The 23630-nt window shown below is 60.6% G+C and overlaps 2 protein-coding genes across 4 annotated transcripts in view; one reads left to right on the top strand and one right to left on the bottom strand.

Moving 5' to 3' along the window:
• The first annotated feature begins 251 nt into the window (after positions 1-251).
• Positions 252-6237, top strand: THAP3 (THAP domain containing 3). Of its 3 annotated transcripts, none has more exons than XM_051858154.2 (5): positions 252-386; positions 2226-2418; positions 4394-4456; positions 4941-5045; positions 5246-6237. In XM_051858154.2, exons 1-5 carry the CDS (start codon positions 313-315, stop codon positions 5519-5521), a joined length of 711 nt encoding a protein of 236 aa, XP_051714114.2. In that variant the 5' UTR covers positions 252-312; the 3' UTR covers positions 5522-6237. The 3 variants fall into 3 exon arrangements, with proteins under 3 accessions (XP_051714114.2, XP_051714113.2, XP_051714115.2); XM_051858153.2 differs by having other exon boundaries at positions 4379-4456; XM_051858155.2 differs by having other exon boundaries at positions 2226-2420; positions 4399-4456.
• A 341-nt stretch (positions 6238-6578) lies between these two features.
• The window catches only part of DNAJC11 (DnaJ heat shock protein family (Hsp40) member C11), a 63539-nt gene continuing 46487 nt past the window's right edge, over positions 6579-23630 (bottom strand). Inside the window, exons 7-16 of the mRNA XM_008265984.4 lie at positions 22724-22797; positions 20363-20552; positions 19688-19773; positions 19257-19373; positions 11373-11528; positions 9832-9901; positions 9132-9189; positions 8884-9026; positions 8337-8466; positions 6579-7759 (exon numbers count right to left, since the gene is read on the bottom strand). Coding sequence (XP_008264206.3) covers positions 7734-7759; positions 8337-8466; positions 8884-9026; positions 9132-9189; positions 9832-9901; positions 11373-11528; positions 19257-19373; positions 19688-19773; positions 20363-20552; positions 22724-22797 — 1050 coding nt within the window. The 3' untranslated portion in view covers positions 6579-7733. The remainder of the gene's footprint in view (positions 7760-8336; positions 8467-8883; positions 9027-9131; positions 9190-9831; positions 9902-11372; positions 11529-19256; positions 19374-19687; positions 19774-20362; positions 20553-22723; positions 22798-23630) is intronic.

Here is a 23630-nt window from a genome sequence, read left to right as displayed (position 1 = left end):
CGAGGGCGCGGGGCCGGGCCGAGGGCGCGGGGCCGGGCCGGGAGGTGAGCGCCCAGCGCACACGATGCAGAGAGGGGAGACCACCGCCCACCTCCGAGCCATACCCGCGCTGGGGGAGGGGCGATGGGCAGGGGTCTCAGCCTGGACCCCGGCAGCGCCAGGCTCTGAGGGTGCGGGGGCCGGGAGCCCCCAGACCCGGCCCGAGCCCCGCGGCCCCGCGCCCGTCCCGCCCCCCTCCCGCCACCCCGCAGGCCCCGCCCCCGCCTGCCGCGCCGCCATCTTTGTTGGGGGCAGCTGGGCCTAGTGGCGGAGATGCCCAAGTCCTGCGCAGCCCGGCTGTGCTGTAACCGATATGGAAATTGTAGGAAACAGCTCACCTTCCACCGGTGAGGGGGCGCGGGGAGGGGGCGCACGGGGCGGGGGCGCCGCGTGCACCTGGCCCGGGGCACCCGGGAGCTCAGGGACTCGGGCAGCCGGGGGAGGGGGGAGACCTGGGGGCCGCCCCTCGTCCCGTCTGTGCGGGCCGGCCCGGGGGTGCGCACCCCCTCTGCTCGCTCCACGCTTTCGTGCCAGGCAGCCGGCGGGGGCCGCGGAACCAGATCCTGGCTGGCCCCGCCCGCTGCATGCCCACCTCCCCGCTGAGGGCATTGGGGCAGCTCCCTGTCCGGCCGCCTCAGACGCTGCCCTGGGCATTCACCCGGGCATGGAGCTGCCTTTTTTTTTTTTTTTTTTAATTCATTCGTTATTTATTTTGAAGAGAGAGAGCGCGCGGAATCTTCTGTCCATTGGTTCACTCCCCAAATGGCCACAACAGCCTGGGCTGGGCCAGGATGAATCAGGAGCTCCCTGGGCTCCCACGTGGGTGCAGGGCCCCAGGCACCTGGGCCACCTCCCGCTGCTTTCCCAGGTCACAGCAGGGAGCTGGGTCAGAAGTGGGCTGTTGTGGACTCTGATGCGGGCTGTTGAGCCGCAGGCCAGGCCCCGTGCTCACCTTGGCCTCTCTGGGCCGCTGGACGGCGCCCATCCCTCGATTGCCCGCTGGGCTTCTCGGACAGTCAGCTCTTTGCCGGCTTGCTTCCTGCACGTCCAGTGCGGGTACTGAGGGTGTGGGCCGCGTTCCCTCCTGCCCGGGTGCGTGGGTTTCCGAGGGCCGGCCTTCACACAGCCCCCAGGAGCCATCCCTGTGTCCACCTGCTGCCCTGCACTTGGGTAATCCAGAAGTACCTTGATTTTTTTTTTTAAGACCTATGTATTTCCTTGAAACCGGAGTTAGAGATCAGACTCCATCCCTGGTTCACTTCCTAAACGGCCTCAACAGACACAGCTAGGCCGGGCGGAAGCCAGGACCTGGGACCCCATCGGAGTCTCCCGCGTGGGTGCAGGGGCCCAGGCACTTGGACGGTCCTCTGCTGCCTTCCCAGGCGCCGTAGCAGGGAGCTGGATCAGACGTGGACTCCGGTCTGGGAGGACGGTCTCGCAGGCGATGGCTTCCCCTGCTGTGCCACGCGTGGCTGATCCCGAGGCAAACCCCACTCTGAACTGTCCTGGGCTCCCCGCCTCCCGCTGACACCTGCTGTGACCGCCTGGTGCCCTCCTGCAGCTCAGCCCTGGCCCCCACGCCCTCCTGCTGTGTCCTCTGCTGGCTAAGCGCGATCTCTTCAGGTGGCCCTCCCTGTCCCCCCAGCACTTCCTGTCAGCTGATGCCGCCCACGTGGTCGGTTCCTGCCTGCTTGGGAGCGGTGGTCTTGCTGACCCCAGGCGGCCAGTGGTAACAGGGCCTCGGGATGTTGGCCGTTTTCATGGTCGGTTTGCTTTATTAGGATGCCATGAAGAGTCATGACGGAAGCTTCCAGAAATCAGTTGTGATTTTTTTTTTTAATTTATTTGAAAGGCAAAGTTACAGAGAGGCAGAGAGAGGGAGGTCTTCCATCTGCTGGTCCATTGTCCAAATGGCTGCGACAGGAGCTTCTCCCGCGCGGGTGCAGGGGCCCAAGGACTTGGGCCATCTTCTGCTGCTTTTCCACGTCATAGCAGAGCTGGATCGGTAGTGGAGCAGCCGGGGCGTGAACCGGCGCTCATATGGGATGCTGGCAGTGCAGGCGGCGGCTTTAGCCGCTGTGCCACAGCACCAGCCCTCAAGATGTGATTGCACAGAGGGAGGTGACTGCGCGCCCAGCGGGCTCCCCAGGCGCTGAGCTCGCTCACGTGCCCGCTCGCCCTTCTAGGTTCCCGTTCAGCCGCCCCGAGCTGCTGAAAGAATGGGTGCTCAACATCGGCCGGGCCAACTTCAAGCCCAAAAAGCACACGGTCATCTGCTCCGAGCACTTCAGCCCGGAGTGCTTCAGCGCCTTCGGGAACCGCAAGAACCTGAAACACAACGCCGTGCCCACGGTGTTTGCCTTCCAGGACCCCACGCAGGTAGGGCGCTCCCCGACGGCACAGGCAGCCGGGGGCAGGGAGCCAAGGCCAAGCACTAGCGCAGGAGTGGCCCCGTCGGGCATCTGGGGCTTGGAGCCCTGTGGCTCTGCCGGCCTTGACCTTGAGTGGAGAAGGGGTCAGTTGGGCCCCTTTAGGCCAAGTGTGCTTCCCGACAGCGCGGTTGGAGGGGCTGCCTGCCTGGGTCTCCTGCGGCCGGCAGCACGTGTCCTGGGCGGCCCGCAGCTGGCATGCTGAGGGCAGACAGCGGCAGGAAGGCGGGAGGCGTGGGACGGTGGGCAGGGGCTGGGAGTGGGGGAAGGTCCCCCAGCTGGAGGTCCCCAGAGGGCAGAGGGAGCACAGTTAATAGGTGGGCGGCTCGAGCCGAGCACTGCCGGTTCTGGAGGCCGTGGAGCAAGGCCGGGTCCTGGCGAGTGTCCTGGGGTCCGCAGGCCGGCCGCGCAGACGGCGGGAGCAGGCTGTCTCCTGCCCAGAGGCCTCACCTCCTGAGACCTCCCTGCAGGCCTGGCGGTGGAGGGGAGGGGCTTGGAGCTGGCTGAGGCCCTGATGGACCTGTGGGACACGAGGGGACGGGTCTTGGGGGCGGGGTGTGTGGGTGCTGCTCAGCAGAGTTTGTGAAGAGTGTGGGACGTGGGAGCCATGAGAGGGTGACCTCGATTTTCCTAAATCCAGTGGGTGCCCAGAGCAGGCGTGGGCAAGCAGAGTGAGGAAGACTGAGGCCGACTCTGGACTCAGTCAGCAAACGTGCCTGCGCCCCTGCGCCCTGCCTGCCCGGCTCTTCCCAGTCGGCCCATCCCCTGCCTGCCCCACGTCTCCTGGCACCTGCGGCCACCTGCCCCCCCCCCCCCCCCCTTATTTATTTATTTGAAAGGCAGAGTTACAGAGAGGCAGAAGCAGAGAGGTAGAGGAAAGTCTTCCACTGCTGGTTCACTCCCCAGATGGCCAGGAGCCGGGAACTTCTTCCGGGTCTTCCATGTGGGTGCAGGGCCCCAAGGACTTGGGCCATCGTCCACTGCTTTCCCAGGCCACAGCAGAGAGCTGGATCAGAAGTGGAGCAGCTGGGACTTGAACTGGCGCCCACATGGGATGCCAGCACTGCAGGCGGCGGCTTTACCTGCTACACCACAGCGCCAGCCCCACTTACTCCCCCCCTTTTTAAAAGATTTATTTATTTGAAAGGCAGAATTACAGAGAGAGAGAAGGAGAGGCAGAGAGAGAGAGAGAGAGAGAGAGAGAGAGAGAGAGAGAGAGGTTGTCCATCTGCTGGTTCACTCCCCAATTGGCTGCAACAGCCGGAGCTGTGCCGATTTGTAGCCAGGAGTCAGGAGCTTCTTCCGGGTCTCCCACACCAGTGTGGGGGCTCAAGGACTTGGACCATCTTCTGCTGCTTTCCCAGGCCATAGCAGGGAGCGGGACTGGAAGTGGAGCAGCCGGGACTCGACTGGCATCCATTTGGGATGCCGGCAGTGTAGGCGGCAGCTTTACCTGCTGCGCCACAGCGCTGGCCCCACCTTCCCCTTTCTAGTCCTCTCCCAAGTGTTCGGCCCCAAGGTGCTACCGTACTCAGGCTTCTGGCTCTCCCGGAACTTAGAGGTTGGTTCAGAGCTTGGTGGGGGAAGCTGGCCGGCCCCGTGGCTCACATGGTGCATCTGGGAGCCAGGGGACAGGGCTTCCGCTGCGGCCGCCACTCGTGGGGCAGGCACTTGGCGAGGCAGGCTGCCGGGCCCTGGGTCGCCCGCAGGCCTGGTCCCCAGCGCTACAGGGTTTGCTCAGCAGCCGCTGACCCACGTTTGGGAGCACTTTTGGAGGACAAGAGCGCCACGTGGGTGGTGAGAGGAGGGCGGGGCCCACGTTGGGTCCCAGTTGGGGCTGAGCAGTGGGGACAGGTGCCCGGGGTCGGCGTGCCTGGCTCTCAGCACCTCGGGGAGCCGGCTGTCCTCAGGCCTCTGTCTTGCAGCTGGTGAGGGAGAACACGGACCCTGGGGGCGAGAGCAGCGAGCCCAGCGTCCAGAAGGGAAAGGTGAGTGCGCGGGCGGGGCCTGCACTGCCCACTGGGCTGCCGGGATGGGGGTGGGCGGGGCCTGCACTGCCCACTGGGCTGCGGGGATGGGGGTGGGCGGGGTCTGCACTGCCCACTGGGCTGCCGGGATGGGGGTGGGCGGGGTCTGCACTGCCCACTGGGCTGCGGGGGCGGGGGCCTGCACTGCCCACTGGGCTGCGGGGATGGGGGTGGGCGGGGCCTGCACTGCCCACTGGGCTGTGGGGGCGGGGTCGGGGGCCTGCACTGCCCACTGGGCTGCGGGGGCGGGGGCGGGGGCCTGCACTGCTCACGGGCTGCTGGGCGGGGCCTTGGCTGCTTGCTTCACTGTCGGAGGGAGGCTGCAGTGACGCGGCTTCGGCCTCTCTCCAGTTCGTGGCAGCGCTGGGGCCGTACCCTGTCCCTGGCTCCCGCTGGCCCCAGCCCTGGGGTCGCTGGGGAGAAGCCCGACTCAGCCTGTCCCCAGGTCCTCCCTGAGGCCGGGTCCGCGGAGCACGGCGGCGGGAGGAACATGGGCACCGCGCTGGAGGAGCTGCAGCTGCCCCCGAACGCCGGAGGCCCCCGGAGCCCGGTAAGAGGCCCAGGCCCGGCCAGGGGGCTGTGGCGGGCTGCTCTCCGCGGGAGCACACGGTCCCCTTGCGTTCTGCGCGTCCACCGGGCCCTGGGCGCCTCTGTGCCAGGAGCGGGTGGACCGCACGTCCAGTGCCCAGCGCTGGTGCCGGGCGCCCTCTGCCTCCAGGCAGCCCTCAGCGCCCGCTCGCCTCTCCTCAGGTCTGGCCGCAGAGACCGGACGCACCTGGCCGAGCGGCCGGCCCCGCGGGGCTGAGGCGGCCTCTCCCCAGGCAGCCATCTGACCACAGCTACGCCCTCTTGGACTTAGATGCCCTGAAAAAAAAGCTCTTCCTCACCCTGAAGGAAAACGAGAAGCTGCGGAGGCGCTTGAAGGCCCAGCGGCTGGTGATGCGGCGCATGCGCAGCCGGCTGCGTGCGCCCAGGGCCGGGCGGCGGGGGCCGCGACCCGGAGTGCAGCCGGAGCAGCGGAGCTGAGCCCACGGGGCGCCAGGACGAGGCGGCGCCAGGCCAGGCCAGGCCGTTCCCGTCTGCTGCTGCGAGGGCAGCGCCGCGGCACGCCGGCAGGTGCACATCCACCGTCCCCCGGCCGCAGCTGTCGGGTAGGGGCGAGGACCAGGCCCAGGCTGGCTTCTGTACCGCCATCCTCTGGCACCCGCTGCTTGGGCGTCGGTGGACCCAGGGCCCGGGTCTTACAGGTTCTCCCTGCGGGCCAGCGACACGCTGCGCTCCGGACTCCCCATGGTGGGTGGCCAGCGTGGACGGCCGAGAGCTGGCCCCATTCCTTTTAAGGCCGATCATTTACTTGAAAGGCAGAGTTGCAGAGTGCACGGCCACGCACTGGTTCATTCCCCAAATGGCGCCAGCAGCCTGGAATTCCATCCGGGTCTCCCATGTGGGTGCTGCTTTCCCAGCTGGGACTTGCACCGCACCCAGAGGGATGCCGGCGGCGGCTTGGCCAGCCGTGCCGCAGCGCTGGGCCCAGGCAGCCCTGGTCTGCAGGCGGCGCGGGAACGCGTCAGCCTGCGCTGTAGCTCCCCGCGCCCCCGTGTAATCCTCCCGCCGGTCCCACGGCTGCCGATGCGCCATGGGCCTCGTTTCCAGGGAGAGGCAGCAGGGCTCGGCCACCTCTGACTACTGCGTAAGGACCGAGACTTCAGTGAATTAAAGAACAAAACCTGCAGTGCGATTCATTCTGACTCAGCTTCTCAGCCAAGTGTTCGGACAGAGGCAAACTGCAGCCCCAGGTTAGGCATACGGTGTCCAGGGCCAGCCACGGGGTGAGTGGTCACCAGGAGGCGTGGCTTACAGTGTCCTGGGCCAGCCACAGGGTGAGTGGCCACCAGCAGGTGTGGCTTACGGTGTCCTGGGCCAGCCACGGGGTGAGTGGCCACCAGCAGGCGTGGCTTACGGTGTCCAGGGCCAGCCATAGGACAAGTGGCCACAGCAGGTCTGGGAATGAGGCCCCGGGGCAGGGGCACCCCCTCATTTTGCTCCTGCAAACATACACACAGATGAACTAAGAACGCTACCCTCAGCTTTCAGGACAGGTTTATTGTGGGGACAGTCTGCTGCTGAGGGAAAAGGGCCCCGCTGCAGAGGGCACCGGGCCACGTCCAGAACATGGCATGTTAGAGAATCGGACAGCCTGGACTGCTTGTGGAATTGGAGGAAGGGGGTCACTGGCCACTGCTCTGCCTCCAGTGCTGGCGGGGTGGGGGGGGGGTGCAGACAACAGCAGCAGCCGGAGCTCCTCCAGACACAGGAGTTGGAGGCCAGGTGCAGCCCAGCCTCCAGAGCCAGCCGTCCACCACGGCCCATCTGTGCCGGCAGTGCCCATGACCGACTCGGGACCCCAGCAGCAGGCCTCTGCTCTTGTGCTGTGGAGGGTGGCCAGGCAGTCGGGGTGTCTGACCCCCACAAAGGCTTCATCCAGTGTGGGCAAGTGAAAGGAGCCAGGAGTCCCTTGGGCCAGTGGGGACCAACAGCGCCACCTGCTGGGAGCTTGCTAGAGGCACAGGCCTCTGGGTTTGGCACTTCGGACCCTCAGCGAACACCTCCCTTCCCTTGACAGCTCTCTCTCCAGCCACTCCTCTGGTGGCTCAGGAGAGGGGACACTGGCAGAGTCTTTCCCAGCAGGAGTTCAGGAAGTGACCCAGTGGGTGGCCTTGGGCTGGGAGTGACCCCACTGTCCAGAGCCAGGGGCTGCAGGAATGATTTGAGAAGCCCTGGGAGTGGGGAGAAAGACTGATTTCCGAACCCGTCTGTTCTCAGATAAAAAGCAGTTTTATAAACCCACACTCCACTCCGCGTTCACTTAGTGCTCCCCGGCCTGGGACACCCGCCTTCCTTCCTGATGGGATTCCAGCGTCCAGTGTGGGTTCTGGGAAGAGCAGTCCTGTGTGAGGGCCGACCGCAGCGGCAGGCCCCGGGCGAGGCCCCGGGAGCGTCCAGGGCTCAGGCCCTCCTGCCAGGAACATGATCCATGCTGCGGCGTGGCCCGAGCCCGCAGCACCCACAGGAGCTGGGCCGTCTGCGTGTCCCTTCACATAATTGATATGGTGCCACCTTCTATAGGAATAAAATAAAATAAAAACATCTCATGTCGGGGCTTTCCTCGCTTCCGAATCTGTAGACTCCCAGGAGCATTTTATGCAGCCTCTTTGCCTCTGTCTGTCTCTTAAGCAGCTTATCCGTCCGTGTCGATCCTGTGAGCTGCAGGAGAAAAATCAGGCTCTGTAGGTGACCTGCTTGTTGAAGTGGCCTTACGCTTCCCGTGCCCTGTTCCTCCCGACAGGTTCAGCAGCCACCACGGCCGACCCGGGCTCAAGTCAGCCCCTGCCAGCCCTGCCACGGCCGACCCGGGCTCAAGTCAGCCCCCACGCGCAGCCCCCACCGGCCCCGCCACGGCTGACCCGGGCTCAAGTCCGTGCCCACGCGCAGCCCCCGCCGGCCCCGCCACGGCTGACCCGGGCTCAAGTCCGTGCCCACGCGCAGCCCCCTCCGGCCCCGCCACGGCTGACCCGGGCTCAAGTCCGTGCCCACGCGCAGCCCCCGCCGGCCCCGCCACGGCTGACCCGGGCTCAAGTCCGTGCCCACGCGCAGCCCCCGCCGGCCCCGCCACGGCTGACCCGGGCTCAAGTCCGCGCCCACACGAGCCCCCGCCGGCCCCGCCACGGCTGACCCGGGCTCAAGTCCGCGCCCACACGAGCCCCCGCCGGCCCCGCCACGGCTGACCCGGGCTCAAGTCCGCGCCCACACGAGCCCCCGCCGGCCATGCCTGGACACTCACACTGCTTTGGTATCCTGAGGGCCTCGCTGTCCGGCACCATCACCTGGTGCAGGACGCCCCGGAACTGGTAAAGCACTTTCAGGTTCTTCTCTTCACCCACACACGGGTCGTAGAACCCGGGCAGCCCGGCCTGCAACACAGCACCCTCCTCAGAGCCGCGCGGTCAGGACCGCCCCCCGCTCCCGGGCCCACTGTCCCTCAGACAGACACGGGAGCTCGAAGAGAAAGAATTCCAGTATGCTGCCGTGTGGTGTAGGCCCTGCCCCACACCAGGCCGGCAGAGCCCTGCCAGACACAGCAAATGGCTTCCTCAAGGAGTCCACTGTGGCCGGAGCTGACCGGCTTTTAGTTTCGTGTGGCGCACAGCCCAGGCTCCGTAGGTAACACACTTGCTAAGGTGGACTCTTCCCAGAGCAAGGCAGGAACAGAGTGAGTGCCCTGAGGACACGTGTGAGCTGTGACCCCCGGGGCGGGCTGGGGATATGAAGGGCCCCCCCCGGCAGCCGGTGTGCGTGTGGTCTTGGGAGCCGGGCTGGCGCTGCTGTACCTTGGAGGCCTCCGTGAGGATGAGCTTCGAGTCCTTGACCAGGCACTGCAGGGGCACGGTCACGTCAATCACCTTCACCTTCTCGCTCTTCTTGCTCTTGTCATTGACGAATTTCCCGTACCAGGCGTTGACGATGATGAGCCCTGAGGACAGACGGGGTCAGAGTAGAAGGAGGGCTCCTCCACACACCTCCCCGCGCGGCTCTGAGCCCAGTGCCCGGCCGGCCCACGGTGGATGCGCCTGCTCACCCATTCTGGACTCTTCTGCCTCGATAATTCTTCGGACAGATTCCTGCATCAGCCGAATCTGCCAGGGAGCAGGTGACCAGCGTCAGGACCCGGCCTGCTCCACCTCTCCGTGGAGAGGCCAGACTCGCAGCCCATGCCCGCACCACACCCCTCACAGGGCAGGGAGCAGATGCCCAGAGTGGGCAGTGGGGGCCAGAGGCACAGCAGCCTGAAATGGACCCCCCCCCCCGCCAGAGGGGCTGCAGTTCCACTCCCTCAGGATCACGGGTGGAGGGTGGGATTCACTGATCAATGGAAAACACACACCAGGGCGTTGCCAGCTCCTCTCGAGGAAGGGCCCACGTCCTCCCTCGGCACCGCTGCACCGCCCTCTGCAGCCACGTGCTCGCTGGCCGTGCCAGGGCCCACACGTCAGGCTGCGTGCCTGGGCGCTGGGCGCACTTCTGCACTTAGCCTTCCTCTGGCCAGAGAACCTGGCAACACGCTGCCCCTTCCCAGGATGGCTCTGCCCCCGTGTCCCACACAAGGCCGTGTACACGAGTGGGCATTCAGTCAGCAGTTTAGGGGCTTGCGTCCCACACTGGGGGACTTGGGGGACTCAAATGCTGAGGGAAGCTGTCAGGGACGTGGGGCAGGGCCTCCCTGCCGCCTGCACCGCGGCCACAGGGGGCCCGGGCGCGGGTGCCGCGCGTGGACTCACGGCCGCCTCTGCCTCCTGCCTCTTCTGCAGCACGTCGGTGGCAGTGTTCTCCCTCTGCTTCTGCAGCTCCCTGCGCGAGACATGGCCAGTGCAGCGTGGTCAGCATGGCCCGGGCCCCCGTCCAGCCCGTCAGGGGGCTCGTGGGCTCCCAGGCCTGGCGCTTCTGAGGCTGGCTCTCCCTCACAGGCTCAGCAGGGCTGGCAGGAAGCTCGCGACACCGCATGACAAGAGTCTCGGGAGGCCTGCCAACCCCCCGGGAGTACTAAATAACATTTTTGGTAGGAACGACTCATGCTACCTTAACAACACATTCTGCAGGGACTCGGGGCCAGCGTGTACCTGTCCTCTCAGGCCTGACCAGCACGCGTTCTGGCCCCAGCCTCCAGCCTTCTCAGGAGTCAGTGCCTGCCTGCGGAGACCCAGAGGCTGAAGGGCGCCAGAGAGGACGCTCTGAGCTCAGGGCTCTATTAAATGAGATAATGAAAAAAATTATTTTTTTATTTGAGAGGCAGAGTTACAGACAGAAAGAGGAAGGGACAGAGAGCGAGGTCTTCCATTTGCTGGTTCACTCCCCAAATGGCTGCAACGGCAGGGCTGGGCCAATCTGAAGTCAGGAGCTTCTTCTGGGTCTCCCACGTTGAGTGCAGGGGCCCAAATACTTGGGCCATCTTCCACTGCCTTCCCAAGTGAATTAGCAGGCAGCTGGATCAGAAGTGGAGCAGCTGGGACTCAAACCAGCACCCATCACCACAGCACCAGCCCCTGAATTAGATCATTTTAAAGGGAAACATGGGGGGCCAGTGCAGTAGATAAAGCCACCACCTACAGTGCCAGTATCCCATAAATGGGTGCCAGTTCGAGTCCCGGCTGCTCCACTTCTGATCCAGCTCCCTGCTAATGCACCTGGGAAAGCAGCAGGAGATGGCCCAAGTGCTTGGGCCCCTGCACTCATGTGGGAAACCCAGAGAAGCTCCTGGTTTCAGATGGGCCCAGCCCAGCCACTGCGTCCACTGGGGAGTGAACCAGTAGATGGAAGATCTGTCTCTCCCTCTCTTTAACTCTGCCTTTCAAATAAAGAAATCTTAGAAGAAAAAAAAAAAAAAGGGCGCCATGGAAGTTGCCGCGTGCTCTGCAGAGCTGCTCCCCGGGAGCTGAGTCAAGGCCGTGCCCAGTGGGCTCGACAGGAGGCTGCAGAACCAGCCGAGACCGCGACTTCCGAGACTGGAATCCAGGACCCGCTCGGCCACACTCAGCACTCGGAACAAGCGGTTCGGGCGAGAGGCAGGAAAGCTGTTCTGGTCTTTCTTGTGGACACGTGTAGGAGGCCAACTACCTGACACACCACGTCTGCTTTCTGAAGGGAGCAAGGACAAGGGCGGGGCTGAGAGCCGTGGGTCCCACGGCAGAACAGTTAACGCTTCCTGACTCCAGCACCAAGCAGTAACTCAGGTCATTGTCCTAATAACCCCTGGGCAACGTCTATTCTTAGCTCCCCTTCAGGCAGCAAAGTTCACAAACACCCCGACATGCTCTGAACTCACTTCTCTTTCTGAGCCCTGAGGTAGGGTTTGATGATCAGACGGTGCATAGCGAAGTAGACCACGAGGGGCCCCACCGTGGCGTAGAAGACGGCGCTGGGGAGGAGCTGGTCCGTCAGATGAATAGGGAAGAAGTAGGTCTGACTGGCCCGGTTTAACCTGTGGAGTGAGCGCAACAAAACACACCCAGCTGAGGCAGGTTTTCCAGGGATGGGTCACAGGGTCTCAGCCGCAGGAAGACAACTCACACACACACAGCACGCCAGCTGCAGGGAACCGCGTCTGCTGGCGCCACAATCCGGTTCCCTACCCCGAAGTTTCACGGCCAGTTCTGCCGCACGTGACAGAGAAAGGTCCCACTGCACGCTCGCCGCAGGGCAAAGTAACAGAGCTGAGGCTTAAAGGGAGCAAATGTCCCCTACAGCTGTGACACCCACGGCTGAGGACTCCTCTGGCCTCTGAAAGTCACACCTGTCTTTTTGTTTGTCTTTTTTTTTTTTTTTTTTTGACAGGCAGGGTGGACAGTGAGAGAGAGAGAGAGAGAAAGGTCTTCCTTTGCCGTTGGTTCACCCTCCAATGGCCACCACGGCCGGAGTGCTGCAGCCGGCACACCGCGCTGATCCGATGGCAGGAGCCAGGTGCTTCTCCTGGTCTCCCATGGGGTGCAGGGCCCAAGCACTTGGGCCACCCTCCACTGCGTTCCCGGGCCACAGCAGAGAGCTGGCCTGGAAGAGGGGCAACCGGGACAGAATCCAGCGCCCCGACCGGGACTAGAACCCGGTGTGCCAGTGCCGTAAGGTGGAGGATTAGCCTAGTGAGCCGCGGCGCCGGCCGGACACCTGTCTTTAACTGGCGAGTTTGAAAGGTTCGGGAAGACTGCAGAAGTAGGGAATCCAGAAGGTTCTCTTCCAGTAATGGCCGAGCGGCTCCCACTGGACCAATCATCCTTTCTGGGGCCCAACGGCAGGCAGATGGGGGTACTCAAGAACGGGGCCCCCCCCGCAGGGCTCCAGTGGCTCCAGGTGAGCCGCAGAGAGCCTGGGGTGAGTGGCAGTCTGCCACAGGGGCTGGCTGCACTCTGCAAGGATGCCTGGAGTCACGCTAGATGCAAGGACGGGCGCTCCGAGCAGGGCGCGCTCGCTCGGCAGCTGGCATGTCCAGGAAGGGACCCCCCTGAGGGCGGCAGAGAGCTCTGCGCAGTGCGGGTCTCTAGCTGACGCCGCATCTCGGGGGCGCAGGTGTGACTGACACAAGTGAGTCGCAGCTTGCAGCTGGAGCATAGCCAAGTCAGCCGCACAGGACGGCCAGCGCCCTTGGGAGGGAGTGCCTGCAGTCCCCACGTCTCACTCAGCACTGGGGCACAGGGCCGCAGCCGCACTCACAGGTGCCTGCCCGACCCAGGTGTCAGAGCGGGAGGATTGTTATTAAAGCAGGTGTTTGCACCAGCCTTGGAGAGAGAGGAGAGAAAATATACTCGCAAAGAAGGAGAGAGAAAATCTCACCTGAGCAACAGAAACTGCGGAAAAGCAGCAAGCCTACAGTAACAGCTGGAGGTGACACACCCCGCACAGCTGAGGGGCACCGGGCCAGCTGCCGGTTGCGTAGGTGACACACCCCGCACAGCTGAGGGGCACCGGGCCAGCTGCCGGTTGCGTAGGTGACACACCCCGCACAGCTGAGGGACACCGGGCCAGCTGCCGGTCACGGAGGTGACACACCCCGCACAGCTGAGGGACACCCGGCCAGCCACCGGTCGCGGAGGTGACACACCCCGCACAGCTGAGGGGCACCCGGCCAGCCGCCGGTCGCGGAGGTGACACACCCCGCACAGCTGAGGGGCACTGGACTAGCCGCCGGTCGCGGAGGTGACACACTCCGCACAGCTGAGGGACACCGGGCCAGCCGCCGGTCACGGAGGTGACACACCCCGCACAGCTGAGGGACACCGGGCCAGCCGCCGGTCACGGAGGTGACACACCCCGCACAGCTGAGGGACACCGGGCCAGCCGCCGGTCACGGAGGTGACACACTCCGCACAGCTGAGGGACACCGGGCCAGCCGCCGGTCGCGGAGGTGACACACCCCGCACAGCTGAGGGACACCCGGTCAGCCGCCGGTCGCGGAGGTGACACACCCCGCACAGCTGAGGGACACCCGGCCAGCCGCCGGTCGTGGAGGTGACACACCCCGCACAGCTGAGGGACACCCGGCCAGCCACCGGTCGCGGAGGTGACACACCCCGCACAGCTGAGGGGCACCGGGCCAGCTGCCGGTCACGGAGGTGACACACCCCGCACAGCTGAGGGACACCCGGCCAGCCACCGGTCGCGGAGGTGACACACCCCGCACAGCTGAGGGGCACCCGGCCAGCCACCGGTCGCGGAGGTGACACACCCCGCACAGCTGAGGGGCACTGGACTAGCCGCCGGTCGCGGAGGTGACACACTCCGCACAGCTGAGGGACACCGGGCCAGCCGCCAGTCACGGAGGTGACACACCCCGCACAGCTGAGGGACACCGGGCCAGCCGCCGGTCACGGAGGTGACACACCCCGCACAGCTGAGGGACACCCGGCCAGCCGCCGGTCACGGAGGTGACACACTCCGCACAGCTGAGGGACACCGGGCCAGCCGCCGGTCGCGGAGGTGACACACCCCGCACAGCTGAGGGACACCCGGTCAGCCGCCGGTCGCGGAGGTGACACACCCCGCACAGCTGAGGGACACCGGGCCAGCCGCCGGTCACGGAGGTGACACACCCCGCACAGCTGAGGGACACCCGGTCAGCCGCCGGTCGCGGAGGTGACACACCCCGCACAGCTGAGGGACACCCGGCCAGCCGCCGGTCGTGGAGGTGACACACCCCGCACAGCTGAGGGACACCCGGCCAGCCGCCGGTCGTGGAGGTGACACACCCCGCACAGCTGAGGGACACCCGGCCAGCCGCCGGTCGCGGAGATGGTGGTCAGTGCCGTCAGTGCCTGGGTCCAGCTGGTGCTGACCAGCATGGCAGCCAACCCCGGAGTGCACTCTGTTCAGCTGCACGTGGTGCACCACCAGGACGAGCACAGGCTGGCCAGGAGACAAGTCATGCAGGGCCCACGCACTCGAACCCCCACCTGCTGTCCTTGAGGATGCATTAGCAGGGGGCTGGACTGGAAGCAGAGCAGCTGCGACTCAAACTGGCACTGCAACGGGATGCAGTGCCCTGGGGGAGGCTGAACCTGCTACAGCACGCTGCCCGTCAACACGGAAGACCTGTGGACCCCGAGTCCCTGAGGATTTCCGCCAAGAGCGGCACGGGCTGACATTTCAAAAGGACTCTCCTGCGAGTGTGGAGCACAGGCTGCAAGGGGCAAAGGAGAGCAGCTGTGGCCGTGACAGAGAAGGGGCAGCTGTGAGGCTGTGAGAGACGCGGGCACTTCAGAGCAGTGCAGGATGGTTCTGAGCTGTGTCAGCTCCATAGCGAGGGCAGAAGGAGCGCTCTCAGGTGACCCTGAGGCTCCGGCACGAGGCTCCTGCAGGCTGGCGGGCTCGTGCGCCAAGAAGGGGAAGACAGGCTTTGTGGGGTTTGGGCGTCTGCTGGCAGAAGACGCGTCTGCAGTTCTGTTCTGGACGTGGGGCATCCACGATGCTGTCGGAGACCCGAGCAGAGATCTGGAAAGAGAAGCTGGACACCGGGGAACTGGTGCAGATATCAAATTCTGAGGCTGCTCCAATTCCTTATACAAAATGGTGTGGTATTTGCATGTAACTTATGTAGATCCTCTCGTATACTTTTTTTTTTATATATATATTTCTAAACAGGCAGAGTGGACAGCCTCTTGTATACTTTTTTCTTTTTTCTTTTTTTTTTTAAATTGGAGAGAGACACACCTGGAAGTTTTAGCCAGAGCCATTAGGCAACGAAGAGAAATCAAATGAATAACAAATTGGGAAGGAGGAAGTCAAAGCTAGCCCTATTTGCAGATGACATGATTCTATATATAGGGGACCAAAAGATTCCACTAAGAGACTACTCAAACTCATAAAATTAACACACAAAAATCAACAGCCTTTGTATACACAGTAAATGCCATGGCTGAGAAAGAATTTCTAAGATCAATCACATTCACTATAGCTACAAAAAAATTAAATACCTTGGAATAAATTTAACCAAGGATGTCAAAGATTTCTATGAGGAAAATTACAAAACATTAAAGAAAAAAATAAAGAAACCAAAAAAAAAAAAGGAAAAATCTTCCGCTTGTGGCCTGGGAACATTAATATAATCAAAACGTCCACATTACCAATTACAATTTACAGACTGATCCCAATCAAAAAATACCAATGACACTCTTCTCAGATCTAGAAAAAACAATGCTAAAATTCACATGGAAACAAGACCCTGAATAGCTAAAGCAATCTTATAGAAAACACAATACCCAGTTTCCAGATATACTACAGGGCAGTTATAATGAAACAGTCTGGTACTGGCAAAAAAAGACCCGTGTAGACCAATGGAACAGAACAGAAACTCCAGGGTCCAGTGCTATGCACAGTAGGTTAGGCTGAACAACTGCCCATAATGCCGGTCCTGGCTGCTCCACTTTTGAGCCAGCTCCCTACAGAAGGCCTGGGAAAGCAGTAGAAGACAGTCCAAGTGCTTGGGCCCCTACACCCGCGTGGGAGACTGGGAAGAGGCTCCTGGCTTCAGCTCAGCCCTGCTCTGGCCATTTGGGGAGAGACTCAGTGGGTGGAGGACCCCTCTCTCTGTAACTATGCCTCTCAAATAAATAAATCTTAAGCAAAAAGAAACAAAAAAGGGGGGGGGGCACAGAAAGTCCAGGAATCAATCCACATAGCAACCTTATTTATCTCTGACAAAGGAACTAAAATCATGGGGCTGGTGCTATGGCGCAGTATGGTGATGCCCTGGCCTGGGGCGCCAGCATCCCATGTGGGCGCCCATTCTAGTCCCGGCTGCTCTGCTTCCGATCCGGCTCTCTGCTGTGGCCTGGGAAAGCAGTGGAGGATGGCCCAGGTCCTTGGGCCCCTGCACCAGCGACGGAGGCCTGGAGGGGGCTCCTGGCTCCGGATCGGCGCAGTTCCGGCCGTTGTGACAATTTGGGGAGTGAACCAATGGATGCAGGACCTCTCTCCCTCTCTCTGTGTAACTCTGACTTGCAAATGAATAAATCTTAAAAAAAAAAAAAAAAAAAGAACTAAAATCAATTCCTGGAGCAAGGACAAGTCTTCTCAACAAATGGTGCTGGGGAAACTGGATCTCCACATGCAGGAGTATGAAGTAAGACCCCTACCTTACAGCTTACACAAAAATCCACAACATGGATCAAGGACCTAAATCTATGACCTGATACCATCAAATTACTAGAGAACATTAGGGAAACTGCAAGACACTGGCATAGGCAAAGACTTCTTGGAAAAGACCCCAGAAGCACAGGCAGTCAAAGCCAAGACTGAAAACCACAATCGACAAATGGGATCACATCAAGCTGAGAAGCTTCTGCACTGCAAAAGAAACACTCAACAAGTGACAGAATGGGAGAAAATATTTGCAAACTATGAAACTGACAAAGGATTAATATCCAGAATCTGTGAAGAGCTCAAGAAACTCAGCCATAACAAAGCAAACAATCCATTTAAGAAATGGGCAAAGGACTTGAACAGGCATTTCTAAAAAGAGGAAATTCAAATGGCCAACAGGCACACGAAAAAATGCTCAGGATCACTAGCCATCAGGGAAATGCAAATCAAAACCACAATGAGGTTTCACCTCACCCCAGTGAGAATGGCTCCCATACAGAAATCAACAAATAATTAATGCTGGTGAGGATGTGGGGAAAAAGGTATCTAACTCCACTGCTGGTGGGGATGCAAACTGGTGCAGCCGTTGCTGAAGACAGTTTGGGATACCTCTGAAAGCCGGAAATAGATCCACCACATGACCCAGCAATCCCACTCTAGGGAATTACCCAAACAAAACGAAATCAGCCGATGATAGAGTCATCTGTACCCCTATGTTCACTGCAGCTCAATTTAGAACAGCTAAGACATGGAATCTACCCAGATGTCCATCAACTGATGACTGGACCAAGAAATTATGGTACATATACACTACGGAATACTATGCAGTGATAAAAAAATGAATCCTGTCATTTGCAACAAAATGCATGCAACTGGAAACCATTACACTTAGTGAACTAAGCCAGTCCCAAAAAGAGATACCATATGTTTTCCCTGATCTGTGGTAACTAACAGAGTACCTAAAATGCAATGTACTAGAGTGAAATGGACATTCTGAGGTCTGATGACTGCTTACAGCCCTTGTCTCTACTGTTAAGGAACAGTGTTTTTTTTTCTTCACGCTATTTGTTGAACTCTTAGTGTAGGGTTAATCTTATGAGTATGAACTGAAAATAGATCTTTGTAAAAATTAAGAGTGGGAATAGGAGAGGAGGAAGAAGAAGGGTGGTAACATGGACAGTTCACTATGTTTCTAAATCTGTATATATATGAAATACATGAAATTTGTATACCTTAAATTAATTTTTTTAAAAGACACAGTTCCCATCCCCAAATTCCCAAAACAGCTGGGGCTGGATCAAGCCAGGAACCAGAACTCAACCAGGCCTCCCACGTGGGTGGCAGGAACTGAACTACTCAAGCCATCACCCACTGCCCCCCAGGGTGCACATTAGCGGAGTGGAGGACAGAACATGAACCCAGGCCTGCTGCCTGTGATGTGGGTGCCCCAACCAGTGTCTTAACTGCTGGCGCAAACGCCTGCACCAACGGTGCTATTATCTCCTGGCAGATTTGCTTCAGCCCCAGCTCCCAGCTAACGTGCCCGGGAGGCAGCAGAAGACAGCCCAAGTCCTTGGGTCCCTGCACCCATGTGGGAGACCTGAAAGAAGCTCTTGGCTCCAGATTGGCACAGCTCTGGCCAATGTGGCCAACTGGGGAGTGAACCATCAGATAGAAGACCTCTCTCTCTCTGCCTCTCCTTCTCTCTGTGTAACTCTGACTTTCAAATAAATAAATAAATCTTCAAAAAAATACTAAATAACATCAATGCTATGTGGATAGTTATTATACTGAACTGTTCAGGGACTAATGACAAAAAGAAAAAATCTGTACATGTTCAGTGCAGACACTCCCGAATATTTCAGCCTGAGGTTGGCTGATCTGGGTAGGTGAAACCTGCCAGGTGGAGGGCGACTGTGAAAATAAAGCTGGAGACCCAGAGGTGGAGCAGGCTGCAGGCCCAGCGCGGGGCCTTAGAGCAGGGAGGCGCTGAGCGCGTGAGGCTGACCCGATGCTAGGAACTGAAGATGACATGGAGGAGGACCACGCCCACGGTGGAGCCTCTACCCAGAAGCCTGGGAAACCCAGTGCTGGAGTCCCTATGTAGGCTGCGGGCCACTGAGGGAGAAGCTGTGGAGACCAAGCCCTGACCTGGTGCAAGGAAGGCCAGCGCCCACTGGGGACCCAGTAAGGCTACTCCTGGCGAGGGCTGGGAGAGAAGGCCTGAGTGGCGTGAGTTCAGAGAGAAACGCCCCAGGAGCCAGCAGACACGGTCCTGCAAAGCAGAGGAAAGAGAAGGGCAGACTAGAGCGTGCAGAGGGCGGGGGCACCACCAGAACTGTCTGGTGAGGTGCTGAGTTGAGCCGTGGGCTCCGTCCGCTGTGGCGGTGCTGGTACTGGCGAGAACCAGGGACAATGGTGGTGGAGCAGTCAGGCCTCACCAGCTCAGTGCTGGGCTTTGGCATCCACACTCTGGACAGAAGCAACAAAACCACAAGGCAAAGGCTTCTTCCTCCTCCGTGTGGAAAAGCCCAGGGGAGCTGCCCGCCTTCTCTGACCAGCACATCTGAGTTCAACTTACTTGACTTTGAGGGAAACACCCTGGGGGACTCCAATGCTGACGGCAGCACCCAGAACACTGTGCCTGGAGATCTTCCTCTCGGCGCCATACTCCACCACCGTCCCAAAGAAGCCGGCCCTGTAGGGAGCAGAACGCCACCAGCCAGCACGGCTCATTAATGCCAGTGCCCTCCACCTGGAGGGGCTGCATGCCTACCCCTCCCACGGGGTCCTCAGTTGTGGACAGCACAGAGCTGGTCACCCATGACCCGGTGTTTCAGTCGACTTTGTTCCTGCCACGGCTGAGGGGCACCTGACCCTCATGGCCCCGCGACAGGAGGTACCCAGAGCACCAAGCACACACAGCCCCATGTGAGCGGGCACTCTGCACGGGCCGGGCTCAGAGGAACCCCTCCACTGACCTGCACACCGGCACTGGCAGCCAGGACTTACTTGAGGGACCCTTTCACACGAGTCTGGTCATCATCCTGAAACTTGTGCTGATAGCTGATCAGTGCAAAGGAGTGAGGGACTCCCAGCTGCAGAGACAAGAGGCAAACAGGTGCACAGCTAGTCCTTGTGACCCTGGACGGTGGGCCTCGGCCCCACTAGCTGCCGGGCATTTCTATGCACTGGCCTCCACGGCAGGGACCACACGCTGGCAGCTGCAGGGTGGACATGGACCAAATCCATCACTGACATCGCGTGGTCTGTCACCAGCGGAAACATCGCTATGCAGTACGTGGCAGCATTTGAAACCGGGAGATGTCACATAAAAACCTGGCTTTCTAGCTTCTCATGAAATAAAAGCCGACAGTGCCAAGCCTGTGGAGGCCACTGGCGGGCGCTGAGGAGCCTCTGCCCCTGGGGCCTCTGCTTGTCCAGCTTTTCACTGGCTCCCTCACTGAGGGCCACAGTGGCCTCGGCGTGTGTCACTCTGCTTCACGGCTCTGTGTGCCAGTCAGGGCTCCCACCTGGATTCTGTGGGCTCCTCCCACCAGAAGATGGTAAAATGGCGCCTATTTTTGTTTAATCTGATCAGAGCTGCTTCAGGAGCCCGAGACTAGTCTTTCAACACCCTGTGAAGCTCTTGTGGGCTTGCTCCTGAGCACGGGCCCCTCGGCTCACCTGCAGGGCCACAGTGAAGTGGCTGGTCTTGGTGTCCCGGACAATGCTAGTGTTCATGGCTGACTGGATGCCCCACCGCCACTGCAGGTAGCCCACTGTGTTCTTGTCCAGGTTCCGAGCGAGGACCGTGGTGAGGCCAGGCCGGATGCCTCGGGATGAAAACTGCAGCGCACAGTGCGTCGTCACAAAGCTAGGGGCACAGACAGACGTTTGCTCTCAGCTGTTGTCACCTCCTCTGCCAGGCTAAGACCCTGCTCATGCATGAATCCCTGGGCCGCTCCCAGCAAGGCAAGGCAGGAGACCACGGCTCCATCTGCACGGGGAGGAGGGACTCTTCAGAGCTCTCCCTCCTGACCTCACTCCCACCCCGTCTACTCCAACCTCAGCTGTGCCCACAGAGGCATTTGTAAGCCTGTTACTAAGTCCACCCAGCCCAGACGGGCGGCGAGTTAGAATCACTTTGGGGAGGTTCTCAAACGGGTGGCCCAGGGCACAGGGTTCACCAGCTTACTGCAAAACTCTGCTGGCTCCCGCCCCGGGCATTCTGACCTCTGGCAGGGGCTGGGAGGGGTTACAGGGTTTTGAATGTGCAGCAGAGCCTGAGCCCCACTTATTCACTCAGGGCACCCCACGCTGATTCAATCAGACTTTCTGGGTGGGGGCCGGGCCGCAGTGCCCGTGGGCTTCTGCTGGGCACCCACGGCTGCGTACTGACGGAAGATACCAGATCCGCCACTGCACGAACGGCCACGGAAGTTTGCTTCCAAAGGAGTTTAGCCCCATCTTCTGGTCAAAACTGGGTATTTCATTTCACTAACGCACAATACTCCATGCAGGGCAGGAAAGGGGAACAACCAGCTGGTTTTGTGAGTAAACTTCCAGCACTCAATAAATAAACGGCCAATATTTAGTTTCTGTTCCAAGTACTAGAAGTGAACCTCTTACCCTAAAACAATTAACAGGATCATTCTTATCAATATCACTGCTTCACTCAAATCTAACAGCTGGCCATGGCTGAATGAATGAAGTACCAACGCCTGACTCGCCACGGGGCCCCTAGCCAACACCTGTTCTCCAACTCAGTCCCACAGGACAACAGCTACCACCTCTTGCTTCAGCCACTCCAGGGTCAGAGGAGCGAGCACAGAGACAAGAACTACAAGCGAACGTTCCAGAGCGACATTCTAAACACAACTTAAGAACTCGCTGTTTCATGAAAGAGACTCAGCAACTTTGGCCAGCATCGTCCAGAAAACCAGCATTCGATGGGGAGACGAGCAAGGCAGAGCCCAGACGGCGAGCCCAGGAGCACTCCCCAGGGGCTAGGAGCCCGGGAGCAGCTCTGTAACCAGCGTGCTGCTGTGCACCCACCGGCTGGCAGCCTGCATTCTCAAGCCCGGCAGATTCTGGGAACGGAACAACCCCACTGCCAAACCTACCACTGAGGCTGATGACCTGTCACCTGGACCCTTGGTGACCACTCAGTGGACACCTTGAAGCTCAACCAGAATGAAATGGTCAAAAGATTTTCCTCAATGAAGTGTCTTCCAAACTTGTCTGATCTTAAGAATTACCTCGCGGGGGCTGGCACTGGCGCAGCGGGTTAACACCCTGGCCCAAAGCGCCAGCATTCCATATGGGCGCCGGTTCATGACCTGGCTGCTCCACTTCCCATCCAGCTCTCTGCCATGGTCTGGGAAAGCAGAAGATGGCCCAAATCCTTGGGCCCTTGCACCCATGCGGGAGACCCAAAAGAAGCTCCTGGCTCCGGATTGGTGCAGCTCTGGCCATTGCAGCCATCTGGGCAGTGAACCAGCAGATGGAAGACCTCTCTCTCTTGCCTGGACAACCCTCCTGGCAGCCAGGGCTTAGGTCATGGCCCAGTGCCAGTAGCTGGCTACTTCCTGCCCTGGGACAGGTTTCACTTATCTTCCACCCAATACTCTGATGTGAACTTGCAGACATTCCACCCCCAAACGTGCAGCAGACTCCGAGGCACGGCCGTGACCTCTGCTGCCTCACGGACGACAGAGGCAGAGGCTGTGAGAGCTCTGGCACCAGCACCCAACTTTCTCTCTGGGACCAAGAAATGACCCATGCTAAGTGCTTTAGCACTTCAGACCTGAGCCAGTCCCTCACAGAATGGGGAGGGGTCTGTGAAGCAGAGGGTGAGGCCTGGCTGGGACCCCTGCCCCCCTCCCCCATGAGTGCGTGCTCGTTCCAGCCCACACACTGCCCACACTGTCAGCGCTGCGGGTCTGCCCAGTGTGCCTGGTAGCCTTGCAGGACACACAGGATAACCCCACGTGACCCTGACCAGAAGGCAACACAGTCCGCTCAAGGGGGCTCTCTCCTATTTACCATCTTGGCGTGAGATTACGGAACAGCTTGAGACCAAATAACGGCCCCTGGAGGTCTCCAGCTCCAAATTCCAACTGTTTGAAAAAGAAAGAGAAAGTATTAATTGTGTTATTATTCCCCAGCAGCAGCCCAGGTCCCAGGGATGCACCTCTGGTCAGAACCCCACCTCTGGTCAGGACCCCACCTCCGGTCAGGACCCCACCTCCGGTCGGAACCCCACCTCTGGTCAGGACCGCACCTCTGGTCAGGACCCCTGCCTTGGCTTCAACGCCCTTGCCAGGGCTCAGCAGGAGGGGCGGATGCGTCTTCCTGTCTCAACGTCACCTTTGCAGGTGACAATGACTGCTGCCCAATCCACAGGGGCCCAGCTTTCAGAAATGGGCCCCCAAAGGAAACACTGCTCGCCCTGGCGCCCTGGCTCGGGGCATAAGAGGCCGAAGGGCTCCCCACGGCAGAACCACCCTCTGCAGAGCGCCCACGACAGCCACGTGCCCCCACCCCACCCCCACGGTGCCAGCTCCTGCGCCTTCTCACTCTGCTCCCAGTCTCACAGGTGGCTGGGGGTGGTCCTCAGGGGTCTGGTGTCTCCGCCCATCAGCAGTTCCACACTCGCACGGCCTTGGAAGTTACGGCCGGCTCTGGCTGCCTCACTTACTACCCTGGGGGACGTCCAAGGCAGCTCTCCAGTGTTAATTCGATGCAGCTCAACTTGCTCGGTAGCACCAGTGATCCGTGGACCCCAGCGCTGACCAGCAGGTGCCACCTCCTGAACGGCCTGCAGGTGTCTGTGCCAAGGGACAGACGCCGAGGCCCAGAGGCCGGGTTTCTGAGTCGGCGTCACAAAGGAAATCACGCTTTCTGTCCTGGCTTCAACTGCTTGGCAGACTGTCAGGACTCTTCAGGTACG

Source organism: Oryctolagus cuniculus, chromosome 7 (assembly GCF_964237555.1).
Source record: "Oryctolagus cuniculus chromosome 7, mOryCun1.1, whole genome shotgun sequence".
NCBI classification, from domain to species: Eukaryota; Metazoa; Chordata; class Mammalia; order Lagomorpha; family Leporidae; genus Oryctolagus; species Oryctolagus cuniculus.
Note: the sequence above shows the minus strand (reverse complement) of the source record. Positions and strands in the feature narration are given on the sequence as shown.

Bases quoted from the DNA above. Each gene is read 5' to 3' on its own strand.
- THAP3 (XM_051858153.2), top strand. From the start codon at position 313: ATGCCCAAGTCCTGCGCAGCCCGGCTGTGCTGTAACCGATATGGAAAT. The intron at 387-2,225 runs GTGAGGGGGCGC...TCGCCCTTCTAG, and splicing joins AAACAGCTCACCTTCCACCG to GTTCCCGTTCAGCCGCCCCG. The intron at 5,046-5,245 runs GTAAGAGGCCCA...GCCTCTCCTCAG, and splicing joins CCGGAGGCCCCCGGAGCCCG to GTCTGGCCGCAGAGACCGGA.